Raw genomic sequence first — 25,274 nt, 5'->3', positions numbered from 1 at the left:
GTTTTATTTGTGTTATGACGGATTTTGGTTTGGATGGTTTTGCTAGGTTGGCCTGTAATGTTTGTTACACCATCTGTGATATTTCTGTCTAATGTAGTTGACCTGTGTTTTTGCTTTATTTGTAAGAGGGAGTTGAATAGTTGATTAGCTTCTATATATTGCTGGAGAGATTGTGGATTTTTTTATGCAGATGGTGGGGGTATGCTGTTTGTACTGTCTTTGAGTGTTGCATATTTAGTAAGGTATTCTTTTTCCCTATTTTTTATGTATCTGTCCTCTCATTACTGCTTTTTAAGTTTGCCATAGTAGTGGTTTGCCATCCCTATGTGGTTGGTTGTCATCCATGAAATTCATCCATGTATGTTCTAAAAAATATTTGAAGTCTTTTAGATAATTAGTGAAGCGCCAGTGGTAAGAAGTATTTGCATGGATGAGCTAGCCTTAGCATCATCAAGAATCATTTTTTTCCAATAATGGATTGCCGGATAAAAGATCCCATACCTGTATTTGGCAATATTTCTGGCTCTGGTCCTTATTAAACCATGTAGAAGCACTTATGTAGCTTAAAAGCAATAAAATATTTGCGTGCAAAAAGTCCCCATTGAGTATTTATTACCACCTATTGCACTTTAGTATAGAAACTCCTTGGTGGAGTAAAGTATACAGATGCAGATAAATTGGTGTGTATACAAGTAGAGTCCCCATTTTACCAGAGACCAGAGAAAATGGTAAAAATGCATTATGAATTGGTGGGACCAAAAAAACTGTGTGAAATAAGGAAAAATGTAAAATAATGGGATTTAAAATAAAGGGTTTAACTGTATTTGTAAAGCCCAAGACGAGTCAACATAGTATAAACTGTCTTCTTCTGATTAATAAAAGCAGCTTAAGTTTAAACATCTGTTAAACACTTTCACTAATTTTACATGTATAGAGCACACATATGCCAGATGATAAATATGTTATAGTGTACATTTCATAATTGCCCAGTGCAGTATTGACTAACAGTAGCAGCAGTTTCACTGCCAAAAATTTCAGGACTGTAATGGAGCAAAAACTGATCTTTCAATATAATTGGCAGGCAACTGTAGGTGGGTTGGGAGGCTCAGTACAACAGATTAATGCTGGGAATTGTAGTTTCATAACAGTTAGCGTGCCAAAGTAATCAGAAACTAGTAAAAATAAAAGAACTACAACATTTAAAATCAAATATGTGTCCTTGCAACTTGGCCCTCTCATGTCAAGGCCAGCTGAAAACCAAGGACTGGCCCCCTCAGCCGTTCCCTCACTGAATGTAACACGCTGATAAATGAAGGGTCAGGATATTTGCTCTGTGAAAGCACAAAATAGCTTCTGTAGTCTCTCTTCCCTTTTCTGCACTTATGTCTGATAATAGGGCAGCTGCTACAGGAATCTGATTCATCCCACAGCATTCCAGAGGGATTTAAACAAGACACCCTTCTCTCTCCAGGGGAAGTCTCCTTTTGAAAAGAATATTCTATTTTTCAATTTGTTTTTAATTACTTGAAGTGTATTTCCAGGACAGAATGCTTTAATCTTTTTAAAAAGGAAAAATGCTCTTGGTTCCAAAACACAAGGCAGTGAATAATTAATAATACTAAATATAATTGTTTGTGTGTTCATTAATATATTCAAAAAGATTTTTTTGTTCCATGAAATGTCAGACCAACTGCCAAATTATAATTCCGTGTAGACAATGATAAAAAGGACAGATTTTATATAACACACAGTTAGAGAAATAAAAATCCCTTCTTACAAATGCTTCACATTTTTCCTTCATTTTTTTTCTTCAACGTTGCTTAAGACAAATAAACATAAGTAAAAACAATGTGCACACCTACATCAAAGACAATTAAGGGTAAAACTGAAAATGTTGCCTTAGATCTGTTCTGCAGTACAGTTAAACCTGAGATTTATGACCAGAGAGATTCTTTGTTTAGCAGCCTAGAGAACACTTAAAGCTGGCCATACACTCAACGATAATATCGTACAAAACCTCGTTTCGTACGATATTTGGTGCGTGTATGGCAACTCGGCGAGGCAACCGATATCGCAGAAGGCTGCAGATATCGGACGACTTGCCGATCGGGCGGGATAAAAGATTTTGATTGTGCCCGAGCAAAATGTATGTTTAGGGCTGAATCGGCAGTGGAGGGTTGGAACGATCTATCGTGTGACTGATGGTCGCACGAATGATCGAAAATCGCCATGTGTGTGACCAGCTTTAGAAGTTGTTATACGCATAAACAGAAATATACCGTTATGGAAAATTTATCAAATAGTTTATCACTCTATTACAGAAAAAATCTTCAATTACACAGAAAGGTTTATCTTGCTTAAACACTTGGGTAGCATGTTTTATTGGAATTCTTGCTGAATCCTCTGCACACAGATGGTCCGGGGCAGGATGGAGCACACACACATACAGTATTTTTTTTTTTTTTTTTTTTTTTGAAGCTACATTCAGCTGTGGCAACATTTAGACAGATATACTGTGCAAATTGTTAGCATTTTTTTAATGGGCTATTTATTTCAGGATAGTGATATCTTTAAGATCACAGCACAAGATCTCCATCTACCCTGTCTATTACCCAGCATCTTAATGGAAGTTTGGCTATACGCTACCCAGATATTATTCTGCTTAGAACCCATCCACAGAGCATTCTCACCTGTGGGATGTCTGATACAGGCTGCCATAGGTAGGTGTAAAATACAGGTTAAGTACAGATAGCAAGTTTAAATATATGGTGCTGTCGAATGCAGGCAGTGCTGTTTTTACAGGAGAGCACAACTTTTTACATTCCAAAATGCACTGCACCCTTGGGTGGAACCCACAAGGCAGGATGCGAAGTTTAAAAGACATGGCACTTTAGACCCATTTTTGTGCATCCTGGCCCACATAAACCACATTAGGTCTGGACACAAACTCTAATAGCTTACAATAGGGGCACACAAAGTGGATCATATGAATTACGTTATACCATTATCAGTTTTGAGACTGATACATTATATAAAAAACACACTGTCAGGAAAATAAGAAGCCCTTACAAATGCTACACATTTGAGATTCGTTTGGGCACTTAATGCATTATCTAACTGATTTAATTTGATTCTGCTTGATTGCTTGCATAAGCCTTCAGACCTGTGTTTTAGGAACGGTGATAAATTGCATAATATGCCTCTTTTTTTATGCATGTTATGGGAATTGCATGTTGAACTCCCAAAAACACATTTACTTTTGCTAAAAACGAATAGAAATTCAATATGTGTGTAGGGACCCATAGGGTTAAGCTCCCTATGGCTTTACTTCCCTACTTTTCCTTATCTGTACTGTTATAGGGTAGACCCCTCTATACTCAGGTTACAGTTTCTTAAGCTATCCCTTACAGGTTTAGCTCATTTAACCACTCCCCTTGGCAGGCTATATAGTGTCTTGCACAAGGAAGTGTTTTCCTCTTTGGCTGCTGATCTGCTACCTGAAGCAGAGCTCCACTGAGCCTGGGTTCAGATCCGGCCCAGTAAGCCACTATCCATCCAAATTAAGTCGGGGACAGGGCCCCGTGAATGAGGAAAAGACAGTATAGCAGCATATTTCATAGCACCCTCTAGAAGTGGTGAGTTCAGACAGAATTATACAGAAAGAGCAGCCATTTGCTCCATCCAGGATAATAGCAAAGGAGTAGTCTTCCTACTAGGCCTTTATTGCCTTATTGTAGGGACACAGAAGTGCTAGGGAAATAGGTTAGCAAATATGCCTTGCCCTAACCTCCAAAAGAGCATGGGACTATGCCGGTGAGCTTTCCTACCTATCACGCTGTTGCTGTTCTACCTGCCCAATCCTCTTGATGAGAAGGGATACCCAGGGAAGCATCATACTTCTGCTATTTATCCGAATTACATCAATTGTATAACTGCATACTGTGTACCATCTATTAAGTGAGTATTGATAACCCTGATTACCTTTGTCTTGGACAAATAAAGTATTACCCAGTTCATTCATAAGAATCCTCTGGCGTCCATTTCTATCTATTGCACCACACTACTTCAGCTAGTTGTAGTTCAACAACACCCTCAGCTCCAATATTGATCTCCCACTTAGCGGAGGCCCACTCCTGTGCATTAAGGTTGCATGTAACACATGCTCTACAGCACGCTACTAGCCTGGGTTGGCCATATTATAGCCAAATAGGTGTTACATGTGCATATTGAAGTATTTAAATGCATTTTAACAGACACATAGGGGCTGATTTATCCGAATTTTGGACTTTAAAAAGTACGAGTGGGAAAAATTTGTATTAAATCCAAAAATTTCGGATCGCATCATAGTCTTATGAAAATATTGTGGTATGATCCGAAAGTTCCGAAATTTTCCTAAAAACAGTGCAAAAAACTTTCTGACTTTGATCCTTTAGTGCATGATTTTGGAAGCCTCCCATAGGACTCAATGGCACTCTGCAGCTCCAACCTGGCCCAAGGAAAGTCTCCCATAGGACTCAATGGCACTCTGCAGCTCCAACCTGGCCCAAGGAAAGTCTCCCATAGGACTCAATGGCACTCTGCAGCTCCAACCTGGCCCAAGGAAAGTCTCCCATAGGACTCAATGGCACTCTGCAGCTCCAACCTGGCCCAAGGAAAGTCTCCCATAGGACTCAATGGCACTCTGCAGCTCCAACCTGGCCCAAGGAAAGTCTCCCATAGGACTCAATGGCACTCTGCAGCTCCAACCTGGCCCAAGGAAAGTCAGGATACCGAAACTTGAATGAATTCGAAACTTTCGTACTCGTTGCAACGAATTCCGAAACTTTCGTACTCATTGCGACAAACTTTGAAAAAATAAAAAAAATTTGTAATCGTAGCCAATGATAAATGGGCCCCATATTCAAATATTTGTGTGTTTGACAAGTACAAATAGATACAGTTTCTAGACGTGTAACAGGTGCACTGCTGTGCAGGTTGTATACACTGTAATGGTGTTGTATAGCATAACAGCATATCTTATATTTTAGATTCTCAAAGCAGCAGAGTGTGTTCCAGAACCCATTAAAGCTAAGCAAAGGCTTGGGGGCAGCCCAGAAAAGGAAAGCAGAGAGTCTGAGGGGTAAGCAGATGTAGTCTAGATCAGTAACAGTCATTAGAGTTTAGGCAGCTGAATAGCTGAGGCCTCTCCTACATTTAAAACAAGGATATTTACTCTATATTAAATACAGTTTCCAGCAAAAAGCTCTAACAGCTGCTGTGTCTATGCCTTGCGCACTACTGCCGTCTGCTATTATAATTATGGAGTCACAAAGACCCAGTTTGGCTGTCAGAATTCTTTCTTTGTAAGAGTGGAAGGAAGAGCACCACAGGAAGCTGTTTATGAATGCAACCAAGCAAAAAGTAATTTATTATTACATAGAGCCAATGGATCTGATCCCAAAATTCTCATCGCTTTAGTCATTCTGTTTACAAAAACGTAACATACTTAAGCTTTTCACTGCCTTAGGGAGGTAAACAACACACAATTCTTTGCTTAGTTATATAGCTGTAGACTCACATCTTTGTATGAATATGTGAAAAACATTTCCTCTACTTTCAGTAATATGTGAGTGGGTGCTGATTTAAGTAACTTAGTTATATTCACGTGTCATGTACTAAACAATTTTCAAGTTATTGTCACTGGAGAAGCAGTTATGGTTGTAGCCTATTGGGGTTAATTAATGTTTTGTTGATTTTTTAGCAGACTTAAATTATGGAGATCCAAATTATGGAAAGTTCCCTTATCTGGAATACCCTAAGTCCCGAACATTCTGGATAACGGGTCCCATACCTGTAGCTGCCATTAGGGCCCTGCCAATGCAAGTGACTGAGCTGCTTTCCTAATACCCCACTGACGGCCACTGCCTGCCTTATAACCTAGACCTCTACTTTCACTGAAATATGCATTTGGCTTGCAAATGTGATATTTCCTTAGTAACTGAACGGAGATGACAGGTGCAGTGCAAAGCAGAAAGCAAGACCTCTTTGTTAGACAACAGATTGCTCACTTCCAGAGAGTTACACAGCTGTGGGGAGAGTGCTCAGATTGAAAATATTCACTGTTTAGTCTATGTTTTGCTACCCTTTAACCAGTTTACTGTGGTATTGCACAGGTAAAGACCTTCACTGTTATTAATCATTTCCCAAACCTCAACTGTTTACATGTCCTCCTGGAACTCCATGGTTCAGCCTTCTTACACATATGTGGGAAAAGGATCAGAAAAGCAAGTTCAGTGTTCTCTTAGTATTAAATGCACATGCCTACGGCAGCTTTGTGATCCTTAGTTTAAAAAAACAAACAAAAACTTACCTTTGGTGGTTTTCTGTTGATATATGATACCAATTGATAGAAGATATAGAATGACCACCAGGTTCCATTAGGTAGGTAACAGAGGAGGAGAAAGAAAAATAAAGCAACCGTGAATTGCTGGTTTTCAGTCAAGGTAAAAACACAAGCTTTCTTATAAAAGGTATTTTATTACATTTTTAAACATTGCATTTACAGATACAATTAAATATCTGCAGGCACTTATTTGGTGTAACATACTCAGGGTTAACTGGCTCCTAATAAAACGGACCATAGTGGGTATGCTTAGTGGGTAAGCTCCATTGTAAGCACTACAGAATATGGCAGCACTATTCAAATGATAATAATAATGAGAACTGGCAATTCCAAAGTGTCTATTGAAAGCAGTGATTGGGAAATAATGTATTACACAGACAGAGAAATCCTCAAGTAAATATCTAATCCCAAATGTAAATACCTGTAAATGGCAATCAGCATAGCATGCATGTGTTTCTAAACATACACAAATTGTGTGTTTTTTTAATAAACCACCTTTTGATACAGAGTTGTGCAATACTTTGACAATCAAATAATAAAAAAAACATTAGAATTTGTTCTCAACCAGTCCATTCCTCCAGTAAACACCCCCCCCACACACCAAATATGCACCCTCCAACCCTAGACCTTGACTCATGAGGAAGCCCAGGTGGCCAGTGCATGGGGCAAAGCTATTTACAGCACAGGTCTATGAGTTCGTTAGTGAGCTTACACTGTGGGGTGCTATTTGCAAAAGCAAGTTTTATGGCCACAATTCTCACAATTCCCATGAGTTGTGTATTATCCCATTCCAAAAATGCCTTTCTCCCTCTCAATCCTTTTCACCTGACACAAATCCCCCAAGCATCACACAATGTATTTTCATCATAATCATTACCCTTTTACTAAAAATTTACTTTTTTGTATATATCTATTTTATTACCCCATGGCTGCTTTTTCCCAATCATTCTACTCTTCCTATTGCCACTCTAATCAATAAACAGATTACAATTAAAGGCAACAATAGAAAATAAAAGCACACTTGTAACTGCAGTTCCCCATTGCAACAGTTTTTTTGTGACCCAAGCCATTGCGCTTGTCACCAAGGCTAGAGGGGTCAGAAGGAAAGAGGACAACCCATAGTTGTCCTGGGCTGACTCAAACTGATAAGCTGTTTAACTTGTATGCTGAAGGTACTCACTGCTTGCCAGTCTAATTTGCCTGAAAGCCTACAGCCCACAAAGATAATTTGGCTGTCTTGCATTTATAGAAAATGGCAAGATTTGCTGGGAAGTTGCACCCACAATTATCTCACTGATAAACCTGGTTTAAAGGGGTGATTTTCCACGTTTGACACTATCCCCCAATGACTAGTAAAGATGCACTAAATCCATAATCATTGGATCTAGCATAATCCTTCATAAAATTATTGCATATTTGACTACTGGGCCTCATGGATTTTATAGCATTTGCATCTAAAACAAAGTGGGCAATAATGCTTATATATATATATATATATATATATATATATATATATATATATATATATATATATATATATATATATATAAGAAATAGAAATAAAGAGCTCTAATAAGGAATGTAATAAACATTGGTAGAAATAAAATTGGTATGGAATGCATATTTTTTATTTTTTGTAAATGTTTTACTATATATGGGCAACATATAAGAAGCAAATAGAGAGACAAAACATTAGGAAATGGTTGGATTCTCATTTTGCAGTAATGCTGTGTACTACATTTCCCCCTCCCCAGAGACTTAGATTCCCAAGCCTAGTTTCTTCTTTACTTTCCAATGTTCAGCCAAGGCACATCTGACTCTGCTTAGCACTTCATGGCAAGCTGAACACATTTACCAGATCAAAGGTGCAAACTTCTAAATCCGGCAATTCACAATATAAACTATTCCTTCAACTTCATGCCTAGAGTCAAATTATGGAGTTTTTTCTCATTATTCCAATATTTCTTTGTAAAGAATATGGATTGATGAAATCTAAGGTAACATGTAGGGTATCACTGTAAAATGCCTTTTAGATCAATGTCTGGAAATAAATGTGTCTTCATTCGCAGTTGGCAGCATGTTGTCGAACTACAAATTCCAACATATGTTTTTTTTAAACTACACCTCTCAAAAAAGCCTGAAAGCCTTTAAATGTTAGTAGGTTTCTGGGGAAGCTGTTACATCTGGGCTGCAGGTTGACATTGCCTAAGTTAACCCTACACTCCATGCTTTCCATGAAAAGAAGTTTCCTATTACTGCAGAACAGACCATAGTGATGTGACCCAATGAAATCAAGCAGATCTATCCAGTCTGCAGCTCCCACATTTCTGAATCAGAAATAATGGGAAACAACGGTTTCACAATAGCTTGAAGGCACAGTTTGGTCAGAGTTTATACCCACTATACTAACTCAGGCACTGCCAGAACAAAGAAAAGCATTTGTGCTGCATAATGGAGATTATTTATTTTCCCTAATTGTGGTGCTGAGAGTAACAAAAGTTTCCAGTTGCAACTGTTGCCCAAATCAGTATATTATAAACCAATATATTCTACAAATATATAGGCCTAAAGGCAAAATTAACATTTTAACTGACTTTGGGCCACTGCCACCTGGCTGAGCCAGTAAAGTAAAGATCCTCCTGCTCTGGCAGTTCAGCAATGAGCCTGTTTTTTTTTTTTTTTTTTAAATGATCTTGCCTTTTCTGGCTGTAGGTCTATGTTTTCAGTTTATCACAGTGACAAGTGATTCTTCCTATATATTAAAAGGGAAAATCTCATCCTAGATCCAGCAAAGTAATTCCCAATGCCCCAGACCAGACCTAATGCTCAGAAAAGCTAAATCTACATAGAATCCTTCCCACCCTAATGCAGCTTTAAACATCCCTTGCCAACCATATGGGTGGTGTAAATAGGATATTTCTGAGGGTTTTGAATCTTTAAGTAACTCAAACACTTATATCCAGAACATCTCATTCCTCCAAAAGCTAATAAACTGCAAATGGAGATAGATGGAAAGTAATATGGTACAGCTTCAATATGGAAAATGTCAGATAATTAATAAAAAGTCCCGCTTGCTGTAATGGAAAAGTACTGTGCAACTAATGATGGGAAGTAGGCAGTCCTCAAGATAGTTTGATGCCCATGCTTAGTTTAAATCTAATGGTCATTTTAAGAAAAGCTGCCAAGTACCCAACAATATATGTTTGTTACTGGTAAGCTTTGGATGCGGAATAATTTCATCTGCATTTTCTTAACCACATCGACTGTGTAAAATAAAGTTAACATGCAGGCAGTGATAGTAGAGAAATAACATATAGGGAGAGATGCTAATGAAATGCTTCTGCTTTGCCTTTCAAATAACCTATTCCTTTCCTGATGGTCATTTTTCTGTTTATATGTCACAGGCAAGGGCTTTGCTGTAAGGTGGAATAGCCAAGCAGGTGCAAAGGGAAATATGAGACTTCTGTGCCTAAAAATGCAAGCGCATGGGAGGAGATGGTGTATGTACTAACATATGGAAATAGTTTCCTGATGTGGTGCCCAGAATCATTTTCTTCAGTAAAGGTCATACAGAGAGACTAAGCACAGTGAGAGTGTGATGTAACGGGTAAGAAAGCTGAATAAAGATTGAAGAACCAATTTTCAACTTTTTTTTTTTTTTTTTTTACAATAAACCTCAGCTCTGACTAAAAAGTAAATGGACGTTGCGCCATGTGGATTATGGGAGGAAATAAGAATATTGGAATATGCAAAGGCTTAGTACAAATTACAAACTTGTTAATTTGTATCTTTCTATATGTCCTTCTTCTGTTGTACAAAGTAGTAAAATACAATTGGAGCATTGTATATAACAATGCTCCAGAGAAAAAAGCTACACAAATTTAATGTAAACATACAATTTAAACACTTCCGATGGAATATTATATAGACACATGAAATGGGCCTAGGTATGAGCAGTCTGACTGATCAAACTCTAAAACTGAAGCAGTAACAATGTATGTTGCTGCATCCCAAAAACACTTTTGGTTGCATAAAAAAAAATGTCAAAAAGTGCAAGATTTCATGTAAAAATTAATGAAAATATTTCCCGAAGAAACAATGCATTACATATTATAATATGGTTACTCATATTGCAGTACAATGCTTCTGTTGTCTCCAGTATAAATAGGAGATGGGACAAAAAAAACTTAGGAAAAAACAAGACAGGTGACATCAACTAAAGACAAACTATGTAAATGTATTTTAGGGGCCTGACCCACTACTAAACCTGAATCAGTGATCACCTACATGGCAATGTGATAACCCACCCACCCACAAGGCAGAGAGGAGCTGCTGCAACTTTTTTGTAAGGGATAGTGGTGACCCAACAACAGAAAATCTGTATTTTTTGGTTAATGAAAACTTTCTTGATTTTAAAACACTTTATTGTGCAATATTACTAAGTGAGTATTTCAGTGTTAGTGTTGCTTTAAGAGCAAGCCTTTATTTTGCAAATACAGCTTCAACACGATTAGAGGAATCTTCCCCACCCAAGTATCTGGGACTGATCCAAAATATGCTTCATTATGAGCATTGTCAAGCTGGGAGATTCCCTGAACTCTGCCTAATGCCTTGCTCTGACTCAAATGGCTCCTTTATGATATTTAAATGTCAACTCAGAAGTGAAGAGAGAGATATAAACAGGCGGTTACAGTTCCACCTATACGTTGTTAAATGAACTGTTTATATATTAACATCGCTCTCTTGTCCTTTGTTAAATCCTTTTTGGAAGGAATCAGCAATTCATTTGTTCCACTCACCTTTTGAGATTCTCTTCTGCCCAGTGAGTTGGAAAACTGTTAAAAACACATACTTTTCAACATAAACCCAGCTTAAAGCTTGACAACTGTCAGTGCCCAACCATGAACTATATAATGGAATGTATCCCCCCTTTTCAAGCTGAGCAGTAAGAACGTATGACTTATATTGTATTACAATTCCACTGGTTGTTTTGATCTGTGAAATATTCAGCATAACTGTGTAGCCCATGCCTATTCTCATTCATATGAACAGGGATGATCAAAATGCTGAAGGTGCCATGGCCACTGAATAAGGGATGGGGGTGTAATAAAACAGAAAAACGTAACGTTATTTGCAATGCAAAAATTTCTGCCTCTGTGTGAACAAATTTGTCTTTGCACAAATTTTATATGGGATTTGTGAACGAAGAAACTGTTTGGTGACCACTTCCAACAGTGGAAGTAAGTTTGTGAAAAAAAAAGTTGTTAAATTTGCCCCAAAAGCTTACACCACCTTCAAGCATGCCTTAAAAGTTAGCAAATCAAAGCACCATGTGGCACGCACTCAATCAGACACCAGGGCAGAGGTGAACAGCTTTATTCATAAAAGTCTGCAATGCACCATTAAAATTTGCAAAGCAATAACAATGCACCATTAAAATTTGCAAAGCAATAACAGGCTAATGAACAATATTACTTGCAAAATGCAAATTTTTATCATTTGTGCACTTTTTTTTCTGTTTACAACTTTTTTTTACATTCACCCATAAATTGCCCACAGTAGCACAGATTTATTGCAGGTAACAAATCCATGTGCCACAACCCCTTTAGTTTTCTCCTTTACCGTTAACAGAGATCTACAGTGGGTAGAGAGTTTCAGCAAGGACAGTGTGGCTTGAGGGCTATGGATTCTAGGTTGGTACATCATTTAATCACATACATCAATACATACATACCATACATTAATACTATTGGCAGCCAACTGGATCAACGTTATGCAAGGGAATAAGTGTGTGGCAAGCTCACTAGCATATCAAATCACACTGTTCTTCCCCGCTGCCAATTTCTACATATATGTACTACCTTGAGAACAGGTAGCACAAACTTCAGTTTAAAATATAGCAGAAACCATGTCTTTTTTTCAAAATTATTGTATTTGCAAATGCCTGTAATGTAAGGTTAGCAGATTTCCACAGTGAAATCTGGGGAAGGGGCTGTGGCGCATGCAGCATAAAATATTTTAGGTGCCATGCCCAATTTGTGGCCACTCACATATTTTAATCCTAATGTATTTTTTTGTAAAAAAGCTCCAAAATACACGTATTTCGTAAAGTTCCTCTGCTCCTGAAGTCTCCCTTTCTTGGAATAACAAGTATTAAAGCAATCATTAGTAATTTAGAAAACGTTAACGGAAAAATTACAGCACTCGGCTTGGAAAAATAAAATGATATAAATCCATTTATTTAACACTCAACTACCTTTTTAACTCATATAAATGCTTTTTTCCCAAATACTACTCTACTTTGCAAACATGACTTCGTTTTCAGTCAGTATTACAAAATGTATTTTTGTGCTGACAAAGTCCATAATGCAGTTTGGGCCGTGTTGAGTCGCATGATAAAATTTTGTTGCTGGCCAACACCACAGAGATGTATTAGCTGTCTAACTGGGCAAGACATATGATAAATTGCAGCAAGTATCTGACCATTCCCAGGGCAGCAGAACAAAGAGTCACACAGACTATGATTGAGCTCTGTGTAAAGCAGGACACACAATTACAACTATAGGACCTATGTTCCAGATCTATCGCCATCACATATTGGCAAATCATGAAAAAGGGTTCAAAAAGAAGACAAGAATAAATCAAAAACTAACTGATAGTGTCTTAATTGCCACAACATGTTTAAAGATAACTCCTCTTTGCAAAGTGTAACAAAAACTGTTTAATAATATGATAATATTAATATGATAATATTAGGACACAGTAAGTGATTTAACATAATCCCCACCCTCTAGGCAGCTTAATGGTTGCCATGGAGGGTCCCGGAAAACTCTTATGAAGTGAAGTAGCATAGTGAACAAGCGTCCCAATGGAAGTGTCCTTACAAATGTCCAATTATAAAAACAATGGAAATATTGGGATCATGTAGACACTGCCTCAAATGAGTAAAAGCCTATTTACAACAACAAAACAAAGTGAGCGAAGGTCCAAATGAAAGTGTCCTTTTAATGTCCTTTAAAACCATTTGGAATCTCAATTGGGCAAGACATGATGAATTGTAGCAAGAATCCAACCATTCCCAGGGCAGCAGAACAAAGAACCACACAGACTGTGATTGAGCTCTTTCTAAAACAGGCAACATGATTACAGCTAGTGGGGTTGTGTTCCAGATCTTTCACCATCACATATTGGCAAAATACATCTGGCAGCACTGATCTGATTTACATTTCTTTATGTATAATTAAGAGAAGTAGTTTATTTTAAGCAGCTATTGCATTTCATTACATTAGTGGTACACAGGCAGCTTAAAAGCTTTTACCAATTGTCAATGGTATTATAATTACCAAGTATTTACAAAAGTCCCAAGGTACGCCGTAGCATGTTACAAACCATATGACAAATACATATAGTACAAGTAGGATAAAATGAAACTATAAAAGTCATGTAGAAGCTACAATTCCTGGGTACAGCTGCAACCGATATGGTTCTACTGGGTCACAGAACACAGTAATCTACACAAAGTGTGTTTCACTCAACGGTCATTCCATGGCTCCATCTTAAACTGATTTGACCTGCCCCCAGTAAGGCGTTTCTGCTAGAATGCACTACACTTGGCATGTCACGGTCAACTCAAAAAAGGTGAAAACCCACCATTCAAAGCATCCAATTCATGTCCCTAACGAGATTCTGCCCAAGATGTTAATTGAATATGGCGTGACATCTTTTCACATAAAACAGCAGCTTCAGATTACAGCTAGTAACAATGTAAAGTTCATCTTTTATGAAAAGTTAATCACAGCAAGCATGCTGAGTTTATTTTATCTCCATGACCTACCCTGTTTTGTACAAGGAAGGAAGCACAATAGAAGTTAAAAATATATTCCTTAAAATACTAATGGCGGTAGAATCTTGGAAATAAACAGCATATGTGCATGACCTCTGTGTGGGACCTGCATGCCTTCACAACATATTTTCACATGCTTTACTTTCACGCTGCTAAAGCATTTGTTTAATGCAGGATTACAGAGGGATAGTATAGCACTCGGACAGCCGCCTAATCACTAGCTTCAATCTGCATTAACAAACCGTGGGGAAGGCACCGCGCAGCTGGCATATTAAAAGGGAAATAAGATACTCTTTAATAGAAAAGGCTCTTTTGCATTTATTTACTGTAACCCAGTTAAGTATGAAGGCAATAACTACGTATGTGGCACATGCCCTGCAGGTATTAATTGAATCGGTAGCTTGGTTTGGGTGAAGTGTATATTTATGGGAATATTTCCCGTAAACAAGAGCAAAACTACTTTTAAATGATAATAGGAACTAGGGATTGTGCTTGTGGAAAAGATTGCAGCAGATATAAGCACTATGGCAGGCCTAATACATAAGTATAAATGGCAATATGCATAGAAGATATATTCAAACTATACATTAAATTGTGGACCATCTAATCAAAACTAAATGAGGGACAGTAGCAAATTTCCTTAAACGATATATATGGCCTGTTAGGGGTGATGGCACATATTGAAATTAGTCACCCATGATAAATGTGTTCTACCACTGGCAGCTAATCTCCTTCAAATACTTTCTTCCTGCCTTGTGAGAAAACTGCGGAAAAATAAAGCAATGTGTATGTTTTCCCACAAGCGATAAACAACACTGCGGATGGAAAAGCAGTTGCAGGAGATTAGTTGCCCGCGGTAGAGCAGATTTATCAACAAACACCATAGACCATAGGTCCATCATTTCAGCATTGTACCCTGACCTGCGAATTTTGAAAAGTTAGGATAAATGGCAATACATGTGCTATCATCATGATTGTAGGTTGCTATTGGAAATAGAGACACGTTCAATTAAAAAAAAAAAGAAGAAGGTTAAATGAACATGGCATACACTGTATATATGTTTCTGCGACTAACTACACTACAGTATGGTTCACAAATTTAGTAGACCTGGAATGGTTTTGCTTTATAGGCTGTTAAAAATGTTTAAAATGCCTTCATTGGAGCTTCCCAAAACACCCATTGTGAAAAACTTCCCATCGGGTCATTTCACCAATGATCAGAGTTAAATGAGAGCATATGCATACCCATAGGGTTTTTATGTGTTTTCATTCAAAACTTCACAAGAAAGAATTAACATTACTCAGACTGACATGTAATTACAACTTAAAACCAAAATTCACCCCCCCCCAGTGTATACCCATAGGGAAAGGACAGCAGCATGCATCATGCATACACTTCTCTGTCCCTGAGCATAGGTTAATTATACAATTCATTACGGTCTAGAAAGGATATTAGATTCATTGCTTAATGGGCATGCTATTACAGGTATCTTTAATGCACCTTTACCTATGCAGTGAACAATTATAGTAACAAGTTTTGGTAAGCAATAACATATGGTACAGTGCTTATGTATACCTATTATCAAGCAATGGTTTAGGCTAATGTCAGACCAGGCGTATGGCGTATATTTTCAGCAATCGTTTTTACCGCCATACGGCTCCTACCTGTGCCTACATCCAAATGAATGAAATACACTCGGGTGCAGGCACATGTAGCCGAAATGCGCATAAAAAGGTGACACTTTGCATTCTCTCGCGTTTTTATACAGATATCAGCTACAGGTGCCTGCACCCGAGTGTATTCAATTAGTTCGGGTACAGGCACAGGTAGGATGCATATGGTGGTATTTTCAGCAAGCATTTTTCAGCTTGCTGAAAATATACAGCATACGCCTGGTCGGACATTAGCCTTAGGAATATCCCAGGTGCATTAGGCTACAACCACATACACCTGCAGAGACACTGTGCAGCCTGGTGCAGGTACATCTGAAAGCTGATGGGAAGGTGGGGCTGATTCTCACCCTGCTTTTATCCATGCGGCTCAAGCCTTAGGCTAATGCCCCACAAAGAGATTAGTTGCCCAAAATAAATATCCGCTATCACAGGCAACTAACCTCTATAAAATGACTTTCCACCGGCAACAAAGTGAATTGCTAGTGTAAAGGCATACGTTACTTCGTTTTCTGGTAGAAAGGAATTTCAGAGAGGTTTTGTGGAGCATTAGCCTAAAGGTGGCCATGCACATTAAAATCTGTTCATTTGCCAAGGTTGCCAAAGGAGCAGATCTTCTCCCGTAATCCCCACTCAGCCCCAAGGGCTATCTAGGGCCAAAGTATTAAATTAAAATGGCAAGTATGATTTTAGGCCAGATATTGGTCGGGTAGGCACATTGGGGGTGCCCTTACATGGGCAGATAAGCTGCCAAATTGATCTGAAGGACTCGAAACGTCAGCTTGCCCGTTTATCGCCACCTTTAGACCAAGTACGAGGGAAAAAACACATTTGTGTTTACTATTTCACAGTTTGATAAAGACTACTTTGCCCCACATTTCTCATTTATGAGATTCAATATCATGCACATGCCTTTGCTGAACTCTGATTAACGATAACCCCTTTATGACTACATGGCACCTGTCACTATCAAACTCAAGCGAAACAAATACTAAAGAAGGAATCAATCTAAAAAGAAAAAAAAAACGTTATCATGCGCTAGAGCAGTTCAGATCTGCAGCAAACACACAGATAACACACTAGCCTTATCTGATGGGCAGGCCATGTAACACGGCAAGGTGTGCGTATACTGAACTTAACACCATGTATCCTGCTGCCACATATATTCGAAAAAATTAAATTGCAAACTGCTGCACAGTAAGGGTGAGGGTAAAGAGGGCGAAGTTTGCCTTAGAACTAACTTTAAATAAGGTGTGAACCTTATACAAGTATACATTATTTCTGTCATTTTTTAAATGTTTACTTCTAAAGGTAATGGCACATGGGGCTACTTCTAAAGAATCCCCATTTGTGGTTTATTAAGCAAGCATTTAAAAAGAGAAAGTGAGTGGAAATGACTCATGGGTACTACTGATTGTGTATTAGTCATTAGTATATTGGGCAGTAGTTAGAGATGTGTCATATCGCATACTACAGACGTTGTTGTTATTAGATCCAACTGAGAACTACCAAACCAAGGGAACTTTCTGATTCTAATTAGATATACAACAACTAAGGCCTACAGATACTGCACTTGGGCAAAATCTGTAGTATTCTGCAACTTCTACAGACCCTTCAGTTAATGCTGGTCATACATCAAGCTTCATCAAGGTTGCAACAGAAACAGATCTTTGCCTAAAGCAACAATTAATGACAAATAATAATAATAATCAGATCTAATCAGGCTAATTCAATCATCTGACCACAAAAGCAGATGATAGGTTCACATTAGGGACCTGTGATGACCCATCTGGAGTGAAACACATCCATGGACCAATGGAAATTTTTGTACCAACAGAATTGACCTCTGACCAGATATTGGCCAGGGAGGCTATTGTATTGGGCCCCATACAAAGGCAAACAAGTTGCTGATTTGCTGCTAACTTGAGCTGGCAAATAATATTGCCCTGCAGTGGCATAACAATAGAGGAAGCAGACCCCAAGGTCGCGGGGAGGCCTGGACCGCAGGGCCTATTTCCTCCATTTTACATGTAAATTCCCGCTCCACTCAAGCTCCCTGGTAGGAGAAGAAAAAGCAGATTTACAAAGATATACCATATTTTCCAAGTCGATTTCAATTTGATAGAACCAGATAACAAAATCTTCAGTCCAAGGCCATCTCCCAAAGAGGCCAATTTAAAGAAAATAGCTCTAATTTTTAAAGGGGAATGCCACCCAAACACAACTTTTTGAAACCTAAACATAATCTCAAGCAACTTTGCATTATACATCAATTAAAAATATGCAGCCTTTTCATGATTTTTAATGTAATAATATGGTTTGGAACAGTTGCCTAAGCCCAGCTCCCGGTTCTCTTGCTGAGCTGGCTGACTACTTTGAGACTCAACAAAAATGTAACAGTAATCGACTGTCCTCAGCCTGCATCCTGCAAATCCCACAATTCCCTGCACATGTGATGTCAATAAGGAAAATGCAATGCATTGTGGGTTATGTAGTTTCTGCATGCTGTCTGTAAATTGTAAAGAAGTTGTTACAATTTGTAAAATCAGTGTCTTTGTCCCTCCTCTCCTGCCAGGATTTCAAATGATGCAGAAAGAAAAGAACTGTTTTGCCATGGATTAAAAATTGTATTTACCGTATATACTCGAGTATAAGCCGAGTTTTCCAGCACTCAAAATGTGCTAAAAAAGGAATCCTCGGCTTATACTCGAGTGCAAACTAACTGCCTTACATCGCACCCCCTACCTGCACCTCCGTCGGCCCTAGGATGAACCATCCATGGTTGCGCGTTGCCCGCCCCCCTTCCGTGTGTGTGCAACAGTTTACTTGTCCTACCTGCACCGTATCCATACACATTTGCCTGAGCTAAGGTCGCGCTGAGCCTAGCAAACTGCAGATCCATACGAGGAATCCTCGTCCCCCGTGCTGTGCCCGGGCGCGGTACTTGTCCTACCTGCACCGTATCCATACACATTCGCATAAGCCCCTCCCCATGCGCGCAGCGTGACCTTCGCTTATGCGAATGTGTATGGATACGGTGCAGGTAGGACAAGTACCGCGCCCGGGCACAGCACGGGGGACGAGGATTCCTCGTATGGATCTGCAGTTTGCTAGGCTCAGCGCGACCTTAGCTCAGGCAAATGTGTATGGATACGGTGCAGGTAGGACAAGTAAACTGTTGCACACACACGGAAGGGGGGCGGGCAACGCGCAACCATGGATGGTTCATCCTAGGGCCGACGGAGGTGCAGGTAGGGGGTGCGATGTAAGGCAGTTAGTTTGCACTCGAGTTTGGCTGACTCATATGGAAATTATGTGCTTTCTTTTTCTAGGCTTTTCTCTGTCCTTGAACTGCATTAATATATCAATTAAAGTATTTTGACTGGAAGCACTGGGAATTGCAAATGTTTCATGCAGCTGGGACAACTGCAACAACAGAAGCCTAACTTTAGACACACATCACTGGGCACCTTGGGTAAACAAACACATTCAGACATTTTAAAAAGCATCATAATGCTTCATATAGAAAATACATGTGAAAATGAATGCAGAATGATGTCCATTAATATTAATCCCATATTATTATTTAAATGTATTCATGCAGACTAAAATCCCTGGTAATATTTAATATGGTATATTATAAGGGGCCAATCATTTGCATGGGTGGCAAACAACCTATGTTTTTCTTTCAATATGTTTCTTTCCCATTTTGTACAAAGAAACGTAGTGCAGACTTATCCTGCAAAATATTGCAGTGGAGACCAAAACATTGGTCATGTGCTGTTATGCATTCTGCAGCATTATTAATCCAGCGGGTATGGCATAACATACAGTTACGGCAACATATCCTAACAGGGCAAAACTGTGTAGGACTATCATTACCTAGGTCACTACAAAAATTATATGAGATATTAACCTGTACAGCCTTGCATGTGGTTATCTTATGTTGGATGCGCCTCATTTTCCAGCCCATACCTTGTGTTTATTAATATGGTAGTCATGTAAGCACTTGTGAATGTCCTTTTATTAAATAATTTGATTATTGAAACTTAGCAGTAGCAGCTACATTTCCCACCCTAGGCTTATACTCGGGTTTTTCCAGTTTTCTTAGGTAAAATTAGGTACCTCGGCTTATATTCGGATCGGCTTATACTCGAGTATATACGGTATTCATACTTTTTCAAGGAAAAGGTAACAGTGATATTAGTATACATTATATTAAGGGATTCTGTGTTCTGTGGGGCTCTTTAAAAAAATTTTGGTTTGGAAGCCAGAATTTCCCTTAAACCTGCCTGTATATTTGGAGTATGGGAGAAAACCAGAGATCCTGGAGAAAACCAACACAGACGGTATTATAACAAAGTAGAAGCAGCCCAGCACATATATCAAAGAAATAATACAAGTTGCTATTATTTACGGCTTAAAAATTCTCCACCCTGGCACATCCTTAAACTAACTGCAGGGCTAGCTAGGGACAATGGTCTTGTTTTATGTATAAAGCAGCAGCAGATTAGTGCTCAGCAGCAAATGACGGGGTAGTTTCCTCATGTATAAAAGTTCACCTTTTCTAATAATCATCTTGTTATCTGGAGTTATACTATGGCAACATAAATGAGTTGCAAGTAGCAGATCAGCAAACATGAATTTCAAACATAGAAAAATCCATAAAAAGTAATGCCATTCATTCTGTAAATATCCAGAAGGAAAGCGAACATTCCTTACAAACAATAGGTCATGTCTAACAAAGGTTCTTTGCAATCACATTGTCATCATTGCCTTCCTGCAAAACAGAATTTCTGGAGTTTTTCTTTGAAGAGACAACTTTGCATAAACCCAAAGGAGATGTACTGACAAGGAGCCAAATCCATAGCAAAGCAACACTCTAGTCTCAATAGAAGCAATGAAAATTCAGTAGGTATCATATCCCTTAGATACTAATGGGAGGGGGAAATCTCCTCATCTATAATATGGCAACCATTATATCTCATCCCTTAAATAATTTCTATTGTTATATGGCGGAGTCAAACAGATACCATTCGTTTCTACTACATTCACATAAACGGAAGGAAACGGGAAAGGCCAAGTGCCAACCTGCTAAACATTTCAAATGTCTTTGGCAGCAGGAGCCTGAAAACACTTGGCCCACCGCATGACTGCAATGTCAAATGCATACCAAGTAAAAAACAAAGCACTGGAATTCCACATTAAGGAACTGGATCCATGGAAGGTTTAAATCAACTGATCGCACCATTAGAAAAACCTGAAGTTTATGCCAAAACAATTGTCACAGTTGGAAGGTGAAGAATACAATGTTGTTGTCACTGTGCCACAGCCTATAGAGTCCTAAGACATACAGGATTCTGACCAAAGTGATACGTAAAGTGTTGATAACTGAGGGAGTAGGACTAAAGCTGGATGAGTTGAAGGACCATTGGTCTCTTATAAAGTCTTCAGCACAATGGCTTTCATATTCTGTTTGGATCACATAGAAGCTAATCTATGAAAATAGAAAATATGGTCAACTTGTTTAATGGAGAAGGAAAGTCTGGTTTATGGTTTAACCAAACCAAGGTCTTTCACTGACCATACTGAATCTTACCCAGAGCTCAACATTGTTCATGATTTTACTATTCTCTGAGCCCTATAGAGACTGAGAAACCTTGCGCACCTGTTTTTTCCTGAAATCAGAAGGGTTATGTAATATTTTTTCTCTTGAAGTTCATAAGCCTCACACAAGCTGCTCCAATTAGAAAATCAGCTTTTATAAGACATACAATTAATCTAATAGCAATTTTCCCAAAATGGGGCTCACTAGGGCTCGTGACTTACCATGAGATTCTCTGGTACCACTGTAGGCAAGTCTGACCCTAGAGTTGAAGCAATTTGTGAATGTGGTTCCTGAGTTAATTGTGAAAAGCCGTGTTTGTGCTACACAGAGGGGGAAAGCTTCTCACCAGGAACTTATATCTCAACAGGGACAGTGCATCACTGTAAATATCCAGCAGCTCTATACATTGCATAAGCCACTGATGCTTCCTTAACCCAATACCCAGTTACATTATAAAAAGAAATAGCTTATGTAATACAATTTTTAAAAGTCTGCAATGCAATAGTACACTATATACCTCATTTAACAGGGAGGTTTGTTAATATGTGCTTTTAACTTTGAATACAGACTTCCTATTGTCCTTCCTTCAGAGTTTCAGATTCTATAAGGCAGGGCTGCTTAGTCATGTTCTCATCGAACTGCATTCACCCTGTGACCTAGAATTCTTATAAACTCTGAGTTTCTATTGTTTACATCAATTGAATTAAATAAACACAAGAAAAAGACAACTATACAGCATTCAAAGGCAAACAAAGAGCTTTTTGGAAAGTAGCATTTAGGGCTCTGCAACACGGGGAAATTAGTCGCCCGCGACAAAACTCTATGTTCGCAGGCGACTAATCTCCCCGAGTTGTCATGACCCGCCATCCCACCGGCGAACATGTAAGTCGCCGGCGGGATGGCACACGTGATCCCGCGAGTCTTTTTCGGTGATTTCGGGAAATCGCGCCAGGCGCGTGTGCCATCCCGCCGGCGACTTACATGTTCGCCGGTGGGATGGCGGGTCATGGCAACTCGGGGAGATTACTCGCCCGTGACAAGGGAGATTTGTCGCGGGCGACTAATCTCCCCGTGTGCCAGAGCCCTAAGGCACAAGAGAAAGCTTCAATATAGCCTTTAAGTTGGTTTAACACTCAGACAGCATTTACCTACAATGGACATGAAAGAGGATATATTTATACTATAAGATAAGTTAAAAAAAATCCCTTACATGAAGAAAATTAAGGTATGTGAAACCATGTGCTGTTTTCATGCATCTCACAAGAATACTTTTATAAAACGGGGGAGTGTGGGTGAAGCTGGCCATAGCCTCAAGGATCTGCTCATTTGGTTAAATTGCCAAACAAAATGATCTTTGCTCAGTTTGGACATCTACATTGAGGCTGATCTGATCATTTACTTGCACCAACCTAGGAGAGGCATGCATCAATAGCCTCACTTTTGGTGAATAAATCAAACTAGTGGATCTTTTCATGTACGCAGCATAAAGCAAAAAAAAAAAAAACTAGACTGTTAAAACGCTATTCTCGGCTACAAGAACCTGCAGTTTCTCCAGAATTAAGGTTTGATTAGTTGGTCTGGCTTTGATCAAAGTGTATTAACTTAGTACTATGGCAGCCTAGTCAGAAGAGTTGCCCCACAATTAAAAATGTTATACATCTGCATGTCAAACAGAGTCAAATAGAAATCACATGCACATGTTTCACACTGGCTAGGGTCTTTCCCTTTAAGGGCTGTGACACACGGGGAGATTAGTCGCCGCACGACAAATCTCTCTTGCCGCGGATGACTAATCTTCCCGAAATGCCATCCCACCACCTAGAATGTAAATCACCGGTGGGATGGCATACGCGGTGCCACTATTTGCCAAAGTCGCGGAAGTTTCCTCTCAAGGCAACTTCTACGACTTCTGCAAATCGCGGCACCAAGTATGCCATCCCACGGCGATTTACATTCTAGCCCATGGGATGGCATTTTGGGGAGATTAGTCGCCTGCGATAAGGGAGATTTGCTGCTCTGCGACTAATCTTCCCGTGTGTCACAGCCCTAAAAAAAGGCAAATCTTTTTCAACTGCCTGATGGAAAACACTGGGGTTGCAAATAAAACTAAGTAACAGAAAAAGAGGCACAAAACGTAACAACCTTACATCAAGGCTTGTAAGGATATTGTATTATTACAAATGTAAAACAATGTTTGTCTTTAACAAATAATAAAATGTTACCATCACAAGGACAAGTTAAAAGATACTGGTAAGATAGTCAGGCATTCCATTAGCAGGAAAAATCTAAATATTGCATTTTCCCCCACAGCCTGGCATAGACTTGAGTGGAAAAACAAGTGCCATCTTTCCATGTTCTCAAAACATATAACATGATTTATATGAAATAAGAAAGACATCTAAAAATTACAGCTGAAACAATGAACTTAGGAATATTAAAACAAAGATGGGTGGGGAGGCAACTCATTTCCAGAAAGGAAAAAAACAGCAAGGGCAGAGATTCTATTTATCAGGCCTAAGAACAACCTAAAATGGGACTGATAAAAACAATACTGATCACATTTTCCTATGCAATAAGCCAAGTATCCGGTAAACCCCATGTTCATGATATTATCCAATGACATCTACTTAGCTTGGGCAGCTATGACCCATAAAGACATTACAAAGTATACACTAGTATACCAGTAGCTGTGTGAAGCTTTAGCACAAGACGTTCTGATAGCTTCTATAATAAATCAGCAAATAAATCTCTATGGCTTGATCCCAGTCACAGTGATGGCAGGTTCCCACACTATTGTACATGTTATTGTACATGAAACATTACTCGTCACAACTACTTACACCAGTGAAAGTTGCCATTTAGGCCAGTGCCACAAAGTGTGGGATCCGCCCCTGTGCTCAAAAAAGCAGGTTGTGTCTGTACCCTGAGCCACTGTATTGGCCCGGGTGCAGGCACTAATACAGGACTGCCACCTTATCATGGAAAAATTGAATTCCCCCCTGTCTGCCTGCACCTGAACAACACAATGGCTCTGGGTGCAAGCACAACCAAAAGCTTTTTTGAGTGTAGGGGTGGATTCTCAAGTTGCATTTATCTGCAGGACAAGAATCCACATATTCTGTATGTTTGTACTATTTTCCCCACAAGACCAGCACCGAAATCGCTTGCTCCAACTGTCAATTTAATCCAGTTCTCATTGAAAAGCTACATGCAATCTGAACATGAACAAATAATCTGAAGACAGAAATGTATGTAAAGTTTTAGAAATGTCTATGCTTAAGAGCAATAACATACAGTGAACAAATCCAGTAAGTACTTCTGCAGGGGTAAAATGCCCACCATTTACTTTTCTTTTTTTTTATCAATTCTTTATTTTTTGAATTTTGCATAAATGGGGAAGGGTATGGGGAAGGGTACCATTTACTTTTCATTCACATCAGTGGGAAGTACTGTGGAACACCATCCATGGGCAATTATGTCTTTGAGTACAGTCAACATGCAGCACTTCCCAAATAATTTAATATATCTAGGACTGGCTGCAAGTTTTGTGGGTTGTGACTACAGCTACAATAAGTTAATAATAACAAAGATGCACTGTGTGGCATTGCTCTCAGACTTAATCTCTCGCAAGGGGGGGGGCAACATTAATCTTTGTAGCTAGCAACAAGAAGCAGCGAAAGAATATCCTAATAGAATTAAACAAACAAGAAAAACAAACTAATTTCTATTATATTATGCAAAAAAATCACATTTAGCCAAAAGCAGAGATG

At 38.9% G+C, this 25,274-nt stretch overlaps 1 protein-coding gene across 4 annotated transcripts in view; it reads right to left on the bottom strand.

The window, feature by feature from the left end:
• The window catches only part of kif13a (kinesin family member 13A), a 123,229-nt gene that overhangs the window by 76,558 nt on the left and 21,397 nt on the right, over positions 1-25,274 (bottom strand). For all 4 annotated transcript variants that reach the window (XM_002932679.5, XM_004915284.4, XM_004915285.4 and 1 more), the window contains exon 3: positions 6,350-6,362. In XM_002932679.5, the coding sequence (XP_002932725.3) occupies positions 6,350-6,362 (13 nt within the window). The remainder of the gene's footprint in view (positions 1-6,349; positions 6,363-25,274) is intronic.

The sequence above is a fragment of the Xenopus tropicalis genome, chromosome 6 (assembly GCF_000004195.4).
Source record: "Xenopus tropicalis strain Nigerian chromosome 6, UCB_Xtro_10.0, whole genome shotgun sequence".
Classification (NCBI taxonomy): domain Eukaryota; kingdom Metazoa; phylum Chordata; class Amphibia; order Anura; family Pipidae; genus Xenopus; species Xenopus tropicalis.
This window is presented reverse-complemented; position numbering and strand designations above follow the sequence as displayed.